Source organism: Pteropus vampyrus, unplaced genomic scaffold, assembly GCF_000151845.1.
Source record: "Pteropus vampyrus isolate Shadow unplaced genomic scaffold, Pvam_2.0 Scaffold2, whole genome shotgun sequence".
In the NCBI taxonomy this organism is placed as follows: Eukaryota; Metazoa; Chordata; class Mammalia; order Chiroptera; family Pteropodidae; genus Pteropus; species Pteropus vampyrus.
Window position 1 is genome coordinate 35,917,682 of NW_011888783.1, and position 12,966 is coordinate 35,930,647.

The 12,966-nt window shown below is 35.9% G+C and overlaps 1 protein-coding gene across 12 annotated transcripts in view; it reads right to left on the bottom strand.

Moving 5' to 3' along the window:
• MBD5 (methyl-CpG binding domain protein 5) overlaps positions 1-12,966 on the bottom strand; it is a 383,463-nt gene that overhangs the window by 20,408 nt on the left and 350,089 nt on the right. For 9 of the 12 annotated variants that reach the window (XR_002780142.1, XR_002780140.1, XM_023530258.1 and 6 more), the window contains 3 exons: positions 9,902-10,927; positions 8,114-8,322; positions 3,904-5,112 (listed from right to left, as the gene is read on the bottom strand). Coding sequence is in view for 9 of the 12 variants with exons in the window: in XM_023530258.1 (XP_023386026.1) it covers positions 3,904-5,112; positions 8,114-8,322; positions 9,902-10,927 (2,444 nt within the window). In the remaining 3 variants the exon portion in view is untranslated. Of the gene's footprint in view, positions 1-3,709; positions 3,803-3,903; positions 5,113-8,113; positions 8,323-9,901; positions 10,928-12,966 lie in introns of all 12 variants that reach the window. The other 3 variants (XM_023530262.1, XM_023530261.1, XR_002780157.1) reach the window with 2 other exon arrangements.

Here is a 12,966-nt window from a genome sequence, read left to right on the forward strand (position 1 = left end):
AATATTGGGACAGTATTTTATAGGGACTATTTAGCCCAACTTTCCAGACTTTTAAAATCTCTACTAATTAATACTGTTGAGAGAGGGGAGGAGTATGAATGTAGAAGAAGAAAGTCTGAGTTTATATTTTTTAGAACCATTGGGGAGAGAGGGACTTTGAAATTCACTCAATAAACTAAGCACTTTGAAAAGCTTCCAAGTAGAACTCTTGCTTGAAACGAACAGTTAATTTATAATCAGATATGCCAATTTGTACGAAGTGCTGTTTTATAAAAAAGTTATAAACTATTTCATTCATTAAAAATATTCCTGATAATTCTTTCATCCTCAACCTGATTGGTAAACCCCTATTTGTGGGTAATACATAGGTAAACAATAACTAAGATCAAATTGCCATAAATTACCATAAAGTTAACATAGATTTTATGTTATGGTGGGATACAATTTAATCAGGTGTTTAACGTAGAAAACAGGGATGAGGAGGCTAATTTTTATGAAGCCTCTTTTGTGTGCTGGATAATCTATTTATGGTATCTCATTTAATTCTTACAGCATCATTCTGAGTAGGAATTAATATTCCCACTAGAGAGGTGAGGCGATTACAGCTCTGCGAGATTAATATACCTACTCAGGAGCATTTTGGTAACTGGTAGAGCTGGAATTAAGCTCTCGTGAGAATGCACGAAGCCCCTGACTTTCTGCCACACCCTGCTTTCTCTCCAGTTCCCTGTAGACTGTATTCATCCAGTATTTGATGCTTAGAAATTATAACTCTGGGAAGTAATCTCAGAAACTGCAGGACATTTCTAATGTGTTCTTAGTAATTCAGCTACATTTAATACCCCACCAAAGACTGAAAGTGCCTTTCTATACTCATAAACTGATCAAGTCATTTGCTATCATGAGAAATAGTTGGCTAAAGCAACAGCTTGGGGACAGCATGGGGATCTCAGCCCCTGGCAGATAATTGGCGCTCAGATCACAGCGCTGACCTCTCAGTCCAGGGATGACTCATACAACCAGAAAATGCGAGAGGTACCTGGTTTGCTCTGAATTAGTAACCTGCAAGCCTGTCAACTAAATTATTATTTTTTTTTACTTTGCTGCTTCCAAAAACAATTCGAAGTGGCTTGCCGAGAACAAAGACTAAGACAGAAAATAAATAATAGGTTAGTGGATATAGGGGGTTAGAGGACATGAAATAATAAATCTATTCTAAAACTTGAGTTAACATAGATTTTATCTGGTAGATCTGACAGGATCTTGGATTAACTTACTTCGGTAGACATAAAAATAGTATGAAAAACTGAGAGGCTAAGATGGTGTTAAAGGATAATGTGTAAGAAAATTATTTAGCAAACCTTTTCCTCTGAGATACTACAGAGATAAACACTAAGGGAAATGGCCCCACATTAGCAAGGTGGAATTGATAAGATTCTACTATAATAAACAAATTGTTTATGGAGTCAGCCTCTGTCTTTCTCTCTTGACTCTATTAACATGTCAGGCATTGCCACAGTTTATAAACAGAAACCTAATACACTGCTTACCTTTTTAAAAGCAGAAGGCTGGTTATTAATATACAAAGCCTTATCCAACATTGCTGAGGACTGAGGGTTTTATATAAATAAAATTCACATCATAATTGGTTCACCTGAATAAAAGTACAAATTTCAAAAATATTTTCCTGGAAATCTTTCCAAATAGATCTGATCTTACACAGATATTAAACGTAGTTTAATCTTTTCTTGATGAACCAGGATCACCAAAACGTCAAGTAAAGGCCATGTGGCTTGAAGTCAGACAGACCTGTGTTTGAAAGTTTGCCTTTTCTGGTGTTATAAGTTGGGAACACTGTTTGGCTAGTTGGGTATCATTAAATAAGGTATGAGGAAGCCGTTCCTTTGTTTTGTGAACTACAGGAGCAAAAAGAGCCTTTGTGAAGTAGTATTTTTTTTTATGTGCAGAAGTGAGGTAGGTCCTGAAAAGAACAGAGGTTTTTAAAAATGTTAAGTGCCCTGGAGCTTTAAAGCCCGTTATACCTTGCTTTTTAATGATAGATAAATATTTCATGTGTTATTAATATTTTATTACGTATGTTTTCAGTTTTTCACCTCTAAATGTATGTAGTGTATCTTGATATCAAGAATTTGATATCAAGGTTTTGAGATGCAAAATTACAATATCAGCCAATGGGAGGGGAGATATTTGAATTTACAGAAACAATTTATCTGTTGCTTACATTAAAGAATAAAAATCTGGATTTTTGAAATATTATTTTGTACTTACTTATTTAAATGAAGCAAAATAAATGTTTCTTGGAATCTTAGATAATAACTTTTTTGTGTGTATAATGTACATCTCCCCAAACATCAGTGAGGAATTCAGTCTTAGGAGTTTGCTAATGCAGACTAACCAGAAAATTAGGACCACTGTTTAATGTGAAATGTGTTAAAAGTACATGCCTTTATTCTCCTGAGGACATAAAAAGATATTTAGACAAGGCATTTAGGACAGGAAGGAGGTTTCCAGGAAAGGGAGGCCATAATCTTTTCTTCAGTTAAGCTTTTGTAAAATGGCACATAAAAAAAGACTTGGTTTGATTTGCACAGAGACTGTAAAAACAGTTCAATGTCTACATCTTGTATTTGAAACAGTTCCATTTTTATCATAAAGCTCAATTTTGCTGTTTCTAATTATTTTTTCAATAAACTGTCAAAAATATTTAGGTTTATCAACTTAAAGAATGTTTGTCTGGTCTCAGCAAGATTAGAGAATAAAATGTTTTCTGAATAGGAGTATGGAATTCATTTTCTTATCAAACGTGGAAACATTATGCCCAGAGTGTATCCTGACAAGTATATATTAGGCATTATAAGCAACGGGTTTAAGGGCCTCCTGGTCATTTGGAGAAAGACAATCCTTTTATTGTACTGGCAAAAATGCTTTTGGTTTCCTGCCATTAAACCTAAGTGCCAGTGGAGGTTTGAGCGGAATTGAAATAGCTTTACACAATATACTCTTTAAGAGAATAATATATACTTGTAAGAGTAATTTTTATTTCCTAAGGAGATGAAAAATTATGTTTCTTCACTATATGTGGAGAATATGCATTATTATCTCCTCCTGGTCAGATATAAAATTTTCTATCTACTTTAAACATTCTGCATATTTCTTGCCTAGTGAGTCAATTCTATCAACTATGAGGAGGGAAAAAGCCTAGGAGACCCCCACTAATTTCTTCCAAATTGAATGGTAGTTTCATGGAGAAGTTTTCATTTAACTTATATGATCAGATTGTGTTAAGTAGAACCAGACTATGGGGTTAAACATTTCCATATGTTAGAAAGGCCCAGAACTTTTTCCAAAAGGAGACACCGTTCTGATTTCAAACTTTACCTGCTGTTTCCAGAAACGGTTGCAACTGCACCCCGATTTTACCCTCCTCCCAGATCTAAGGGTCACACGAAAGCACACGGAGCTGATGCCGTTCCCCAGCACTACCTGCCGCCTGGAAGGACCCATACCTCTGCCAGACTCCTGGCCACCAGATTTTTTTCCCAGTCATTGTCACTTGCCTTCATCCTCTGTGTTTGGAATGAAGAATTAGGCAAATTCAGGGAAGGAAGGCAGAGTTAACAAAATTCTGAAAACCTGGGTTAGAGCTACCCTGAGCCCTAGTGGAATCTACAAATGCTTCACAACTCACCCCTTGACGACATGACATTTTGGTGGCTATAACCATCCCCTCTTCACGTTATGCTCCAGAAGTTTGTGAGACCTCAATGAGTCATGAAGAATCCTAATTTCAAATCCAAAGAATCCAAAGTGATGATAACAAAAAAATAATAATTGATATCTGAACAAAGGTTAGTATTTGACAATGGATAAAGATTGGTATACCTTCCCTTCCTCGGGGCTTTGTTGACATGAATTGTGAACGTCGTCTTCTCTTACTAATTTTCCAGGCCAGGAAGTCAGTCCTTTGATTTGGCCCCAGACCAAGTCGCCAACATTGAACGTCCTTGGCCTATAACGTATCAACTCATTTGAAGAGGGAGACTCTGGATTCCTTAGGTCATCTTCGCTACTGATGCTTTTAGCGTCTGAAGGGCTAGGCACACACCCGTTAATGCTTTTGGCATTAAAGTCTCCATTGTAATGGATGTAGTCTTTGACCAGAGAACTTTCGAAACTATTTGAGGAGCCTGGAGACTGCTCCTCTAGGACGAGGTCTTGTTTCGTGGTGCTCAACAGCTCTCCAAAGCCACGGCTCTGTCGGGGTCTGTTCCCGTTAATGTGTGCGCATCTTTCTACAGTGTCCTCTAGCCTCTCCTTAAAACTCATCATAGTTCTTTTGTAGTTATTATACCTGAAATTTTCCTCCAGAACTTTGTCTCCTTGACAGTTTCTTGGTGGTAACAGTATTGGGTGCTGTTCCCCAGGCAGAAATGGCAGTGTAGAGACATTGTTGGACCTTTCGTGACAAGGACTACTGTGGATGTGGCCTGGATGATCTAAAAATTCCTCACACTTCCACCTGTTTCGCTCCCCTCCAGGGCTTTGCTCCCCATCCCACTGTTTTTTAGTTGCGTGGCAACTTGCTGACTTGAAATATTCAAACCCATCTCCTTCGTTTGAGTTTTTCCCATGGTCCAGACTCCTGGGGAACCGAGCCCCTCTTGCATTCCTCAGCCTACCATCGTGATCGACACTGCCCATGTTTCGTCCATGAATGACCGCACTGACAGCACTGGGGAGACTTAATGGGTCACCAATGGAAGCAGTGAAGGCACTCATGGCACTCAGAGCTGGAATAGGGCTGATCTGAGTTGTACTGTTGACTGCGGTGGTGATGACAACCTGCATTCCTTTGCTGGCTGCATCAACAACTGCTTTGTAAATGGCATCTACGGAAGCATCGCTTTGGCCACCCACAATGAGGCCATCCTTCACCTGCTGACCAAGAGCTGGGTCAATCCTCGGTTGCAACTCACAAGATGTATCTTGAAAGGGTGGAAGTGTAGTGTTCGGATTCTCGGGAAGTGCTGTGAGTCCCGGCTGAGTGCTTATTCTTTTGTTTAGGAGAGCTGCATCTTCCTGCATTCTCACCTTAAAGGAATAGATATGAAGCAGTGAAAGAGAGAAAAAAAATGTTTAAAGACCTCAAAGAGAAAGACCACAACTTTAAGATTTACTAAGAGATAAACAAATATGACAAGGAAGGAAATAGAAAGAAAGAACGACACTCAAAAATGAAATAAAAAGTCACTGTATAGAAAAGCCCATGTCTTGATTATATTTGGGTACTGTTTCTTTGGTTGAAATTATTCAACAGATTTTTTTTTTTAAATCCATCATTACTAAATATTCCTTAGAAAAATTAAAGTTGAGGTATATGGACACCAAATTTTTTCAGGTGATGACTCCACGTATTTAGTGCCATTACGGGTTTTGTAACTTGCGATTCAAAGAGAGAAACAAGTCAGTTACCAACACTGATCAAATTATAAAGTGAACCAGATTCGAAAATGATTTCTAATTCATTTATATTTCTACTGAACATTGTGAAATATAAGATAAAATAAAACAAACATATACTCCTTTTTTAACAACGAGATATTTCTGATATGTCACACAATTTTTAAAGTCTTCAGATAGGGCAGTAACACCTACTCTTCAACCCTACCAGGCCACCAGCTGAGGGACACCCCCATGCTGTCAGCAGTGACAATGGCTCTCTATAGACATGATTCTCAGTTGGGAAAAGGTGAAGGGAGGGAATGCCCACCAGGGAAGAACATCAACGCTCAGGACAGGAAAGAAGAATGCAGTTTCAAAAAGTCCCCAAGGATATTCTATTTTCACCAACCCCATCTAAGACTCACTGCTCCAACGATTTTCCCCCCAATGATTACTTCTTTCCTGTATTCAAACCCTTCACTAATAAATCAGAACAGGGATCCATCAGCACATTAACCAGCCTCTTTCCATCTTCCCCTCGTCTACATCTTCATCCACTTCCTTAAGCTAGCGGCTATCCCATCTCCTGCACTATTCTTAGTAGATGACCTTATTTAACACAGAAAGTGGAGTTCATAGGTTAAGAATTCTCATAATTCTTATACTCTGCTCCTCCCTGCTTCCTGGTGACACACACACTTCTCTGCAACCATATGTGTCCCAAGTCTTGTACTGCCTCCCAGTGTAAGAGATACCCCTTCCGCTACTTCTGCTCTCTCAGAGTAACTCCTCCATCTATGCTCTGGATCTTGCCTTATCTGTTTCCCTTCTCTTCATGTTCAACTCTTCCACTTTTTTGGATCTCTTTCCTTTAGCATATGACTATGTGTATGGCTTTCCAAACCTTTAAAAGTTTGCATTCGACCTACATTTGCCTTGGGGTACTACCCTATTTCTCTTATGTTCTTCATAGTTAAGTTTTTGAAAGAATAATCCACACTTTTTAATTGCTAACCTTTTTCATCCTTTCATCCAATGCACCGTGGTTTATGTTCCCGCCACTCCACCCAAACTGCATTCTACCAAGCCATTGGTGATGCTGTCATCGCTAAATCTAATGGCTTCTCTTCAGGCGTTATCTACTGGTTTTCTCAGTTTCTCAGTGACATGGTTGAGCACTTCCTCTTATCCTTTATATTATCTTATTACATAGACATATATGAATATTTTCTCATTGTCAAAAAAAATAAGTTTTCTTCATTATTACTCTCCACCTAAACCAATACTTTCTCAACCCACGCCAATTCCATTTCCTTTCTCAGAAGTATTCAGTGCTGGAGTACATTCTTGCAGACACATTTTTAATATATTAAAGTGTGTCGGTGTATATTTAGTTTCTCTTCTTTCCTTCATTCCTTTCTTCTTCCTTTCTTTTTATCTTTCACATAAATGGTATTATATTTTAGTTTTATTCTAAAATACTATGGGAGTCTCACAATCTTGTGGATCTTTCCATATCAGATTATTTAAATCTAGCTAATCTTTTAAACCAGGAGATAGATGGATACATCATAACATATTTAACTATTTCCTTACTGATGGATGCTTAAGTGGTTTCTAATTTTTGACACCACAAATCATGTTGTAACAAACATTCTGAATTGTGCCCTTTTATTCACATTTGAAGATTTCTTTAAGATAGATACATAGAAGTTAAATTTCCAGATACACTACCAAATTACTCTTCAAAAGGACTGCATCAGCATACAATCAGACTAATAATATATCTGAAAGAATCCATTTCCCCACACCACCGTCAGCAAGGTATCATCAGTCTCACAGATGTATTAGTGTTGTAATTTATATAACTCTGATTATTCTTTTCATATATTTATTAGTAATTTACCTTCCATTTTCTGTGAATTGCTTGTTCATATCTATTGCTCATTTTTCTAATCAATTGTTTTTTTCTTTGCTTTCTTAAGAACTCTTTCTATATTAAGGATTTCAATTATTTGCTATTATTATGCAAGTATTTTCTGCCAGTTTGTCTCTTGTCTTTAACTTTGTTTAGAATACCCTTAATCATACAGATTTTAAAGTTTATATATTCAACTCTGCTACTTTTTTTTTTTTTTGACTTCTTGGTTTTGTGTCTTGCTGAAAGAAGCTTCTCTACTTCAGGATTATAAAAAATATTAAAAAACTTCTACATTTTTTCTTATATTTATTTAGTGTTTACTTTCCATTTAGCTCCTTAATCTATCAGGAATTTATTCAATTTGTATAACTAAAGGAAGACCATGTGGCTGAAGCCAGGGAGAGACTAGTGAGACCTGGGGCTGAAGAGTGAGGCAGGCAGAATAGGCACATCTCGAGAACAATGGGAGTAAGCCCACTAAAGGGTTTAAGAGGGTACCATGATCAGTTTCTATGAATAGCTCCAAAAAGACCGCTGAGATGCTTCAAATAAAACAAAATAACCTTCACACAAAAGATGGAATTTTAAACAATATTCACTATTGAGAAATAACAGTAAGTAGAGGTGGAAGGGAACCTAACTTCCTTCTTTTGTTTCTTCCCCCAAATTAAGTGTTTAAACAAATCTAGACATTGTTTTCTACTACGGTATCTCAGGGAAGAAGAGTACCTGAAAGTTCTGAAACAGACAAGCCATGGGATTATTGTTAGCTGGGCAAGGAATTGTGGGCTGTCCTTGAAATGCCTGGAGACTCTGGTACCCCTGAAGAAGCTGCTGCTGCTGCTGATTTGGAGGAAACATCTGATTGTTGTTTAACAGCGACTGTAGATGAGTCAGTTGATGGTTATTCAAAGTATTGTTTATTGAGGACATGTCACCTATAGTTTGAAAAACATAAAATGTAAGTCAATGTGATTCTTTGGAGACCCCATGCCTATCTTTGTCTGAGGACTCCTGAAACAAAAACTAAGAACTACACTTACATGGTAATTCTTTTCTCTTTTTCTCCTCAAAATCTTACTAATTGGTAAGGAGAGAGCAGTTTTGTTATTTAATATTTTGTTTTTATATCATGTTAGTTTTTTATAGTTAGTTTTTTGTTTTTATATCATGGAGAGACTAGTCTTTGCTTTATCCGTTAGCCAGTCCTTACATACTGAGCTTTAGTGCTAAAAAATTCCTTGAAACTATTTTTAATTAGAGCACCTACAATTAAAAGTAGAAATCAGCCCTGAAATGTTTTAGCAATCATAAGTATTAGACCAGATGATTAATATGATCAGGTCTTACTTAAAAAATTTAGTTTTTAAGCCACAATCATCAATGATTACCACCAAATAAAATTGGATTTGGTCTGGAAATAATTATTTTGTTTTTAAGTAAAAGGCTGGCCACCTAAAATTAAAATACAAAAGAAATAATTGTCAGAATCATTAAAAATAATCATATTGTATAATCAGATAAGATTAGTTAATAACTAAATTTATATTTAAAATTCCAAATAAACTTGTTTAGAAATTACACTGAAGTTATTTTGAGGATGATGTCATAGAAATTGTCCTATAACTTGAAGTATGTAAATTTATTATGCTTTTTAGATTATTGAATGACATTAACTTCAATGCTGGATGGAATTAATTAATTTATTATAAAGATACCTATAAATTCTGGAAATGTATATATTTTTTATGTACATTGAACATTCCCTTGACAACATCATGTGTATTTCCCGTTTCCAGACTTTATAGATACCACCTCTGTACTCTGCATTATAGTTATCTGCATCAATTAACTGAATATAGTTGACGCTATTTTCTAAATTTTTTTTTTTTTGTGAGAGGATAACTACATAAAGGATTTTGTTTTTAAGTCACAAAGTTTTAAAGACTAATACTGTCTGAGGAAATCTAGCAGCAGCTATTGGGGATGTCTATTTCCTTGAACTTGGGCAAACTTTAACTTTGTTTTTACGCCTTGTTTCTTATTTTGCCACATAAGCATTTAGTTCTGTTTAGAGATCATGTGGAAAAACACTTCCTCAAACTGTTTCCATCCACAGTGCAGCTGCTCATACTAACCCTGTGATGCCACACCAACTAAAATTCAAATAAAACTTATTTTTAAAATGTACCTGTGCTTTATTATTTGAAAAATAAGACTCTACTTGGCTTAAGAGAATGATGGGTAGGTTAGGGTTAGGTGGCATCAGAATTAGAAGAGAAAGCAGATTAAAATGATATTTAGTATTGCTAGAACAGGGGAAAAGAAAAAAATCATTTTCATGTTTGTATAACTATGGTTGTGTGTGGGTGTTAATTATATTTAGTTCCTTAAGCAAGCTGTGACATAATAAAAACATTTTTAAAAATAGTGTGACAAAATGGAGTTTTTAAAAAGGAGAAAATAGAATTAGAAAAACGTTTCTTTTGTAAAAATTTGTGAAAAAATTTAACTTACCAAGCAGACCTGTCCCCAGTAGAGGGTTAAGTAGCTGTGGCACCACAGAGTTACTGTTGAGTTTAGCTGGACCAGGTGTATTCCCAGCATTATTAGATATATTCAGCAATGTTTCTGCCATTGACACCACTGCTGTCCCACCAAGTGTTGAGACAGTCAGTGCTGCCACTGCTGATGATGTAGTGGTTGTGGTAGTGGTTGCCTGGGAGGAAGTTGCTATGGAAACCTCTGGATGATTAGCGGTGTTGGCCGATGTCGAGTTCAGGACACCTCCCAACAGCTGGGGATTCAAGGCCATTAATCCTGAGGCCCCAGTGACAGCTGGGAGGAACAGGGGGTTAAAAGTAGTGTCACTGCCTGCAAAGCTTGGTAAAGGGTTCCCCAGGGGGCTGGTTAAAAGGGTCTCAGCTCGGCTGTTCTCTGACTGATTGCTTGGCAAATGGTCTGGTGGGGCTGTCATCTGTGTTAATGAGGGTAAAGGGGTATTTTGCTGTTGCAAAAGATCTGAGATGGTCAGATTGAAAGATGGCAGGGGAAGCATGGCAGCTGCTTGGGCTTGGTTCTGAAGCAGAGCTGCTAAGAGCTGAAAGTGAACAGGCTGCAATACCTGCCCATCCATGTCACCGGAGAGAAAAGCTAAAGCAGCGTTTACATTCGGGTTGAGAAAACCTAAAGGGTGGAGGTTGATCTCAGACTTGCCTTCTCCTGCTGAAGGCTGGAGGATATTTAATAGATTCTGGTTTAGGAGATGCTGTTGATTCACTGGCAAAGAGATAGGTAGAGAACTGAGGAGGCTGGGGTTCAAGGGGTGTGGAAGATGGTTGTTTGAAGTGCTGTTGGATGGAAAATGAAGTGCGTGCTCCTGGCCAACAAAAGGAAAATCACTCCCAATGGGCAGCTGACTCTGCAGTGGGTTTCCAGCTGCGGTGGTGACTATGACTCCATCTTGAAGAACAGATGTTGTCTTTGTGATAGCAGGGTGGTTAGTGCCAGCTATGGCAATGGAGGATGATGGTCCTGAACCGCCTAAAATGAAAACAAAAAAAAACAAAACACTGATTAATTATAAGTGTTGAGGAAGGCAGCCCCTTAAAAATACATTGAGATACATTTCAATTAATTTGTTATTTGCCACCTTTACTGATTTTAATCAGATTAATTGTAAACAGAGATATAATATCTGTTAATGAAACAAGTTAAACTTTATACTTCCTAACTTTGAAAATAAATATATTGGAGAAGTTTAGCATATTAAGAAATAGCTGCATCTATCAAATAGCTTGTTTTTCATGGCTGGACAAAGTGAAGATGGGGGAACCTGTGTTGCAGTTCAATCATTTGGGTTAGAGAAAAGTAACGAGACTTCATTTTTCAAAATATATTTTAGCATTAAAAAAAGTTATTGATCTTTATATGTAATACTAGTATTTGCTTTTACTGGGAAAAAAGTAGAATATACAAGAGAGTATAAAACAAAATAAAAAATATTTATAACTTTTAATATTTTAATGTATAATTTTCTGGGCTTTTCCCACCTGTATGTATATACATATATGCAGATACACACATACACTCACACCGCTATGTATTTTAACAAAAACGGAACCATGTTTTATAACCTTTTTCATTTATCAATATATTGTGCATATCTTTCTACGTTAACTACAGAACCATTTTACCAGTATCATGTATAAATATAGCAAAATTTAATTTTGATTGTTTACAATTTTTTACATTGTAAGCAACAATATGAAAATATTAACTCATCTTTGTAAATATTCTCAATCACTTTCTAAGGATATATTTTTGTAAGTGGCATTCCAGGGACAAAATAGTTTCCATATTTTTAAAGCTTTGGATATATATTGTCAAACTGCCCTCCAGTGAAGTTGATCAGTATACATTCAATTAACATTTCTATAAACCATGTATGGCAGTGCTCATTCTAATCAACATTTTATCTTTATTTTTTAATGTTTGCCACTCTGATAGCATAAAGGTACTCTGTACTCATGAGTCCTTAAATCAGACCAGTCTTTAACCAAATAGCATTCTTAATCTTGAAAGTCTTATTATGCAAGAGATAAAAATTCAAGGAATTTAATATTTGAAAATATAAAATTTCAGTTGTTTGTTATAATTGCTTTAGTTGTTCTCAATCCAAGCTGCACAATAGAATTACCTAGAAAACTTAAAAAAAAAAAAATGAAAAAAAGAAAAGAAAAGAAAAGAAAAGAAAAAAGCAATGCTTGGGCCTTAACCCAGAACAGTTGAAAACTCATCTCTTGGGGTACACATAGCCTGCACGGTAGTATTCTTTGAAATCACCTTGGTGATCCAGACACACAAAGGATGGGGTAGGAAGGGTAAGAATCACATTCTGTTGAAAAGGAACCCACAATCATTTTTTCATAAATGTCTTCCCCTAAAGAGATGCATTGTTTTATGCAATACATGAATTTGGCAAATATTAGTATAAGCATATGAATTTAATTTTACATTAAAAAATTAAACATGTATATGGCATAATAAATGATATGTTATTGAAAATCTAAAATAATTCAGACATTTGACTGCTGTACTATGCCATCATAAGAAGTTTTATATTCGACCATGTTACCATTAAGTCCTTGTCCAAATACACAGAAATGTTTCCATAGTTATAATAGTTATAACAGAGAAACATAATTTTATATTGTTCTTGTTTTTTCCTAACAGAATAACACAATTTTTTAACTATACAGACTTTATATTAATATATAACCATGTAGCATATAGATTGACAGTATGATTGAACTCTTCCAATAAAGTTTGGCATTTATATTTTGGTTTTCTCATTATTGTTATATAACACAAGGATGAACATTTTCCTGCATATACTTTCCTACTTTTGAATTTTTCCTTAGGAAAATTTCATTGGCATGACTGTTACGAGAATCAAAAATAGGTAAGGGAAAGGCTTGTAATGTGTAAAAGTGTACAAATAAAAGGAGTTATCATTGCCATCATTATTACTGACATTAGTAGTTGTAGTTAGTAGTGATAATGTGGTAACAGTAGTAAGT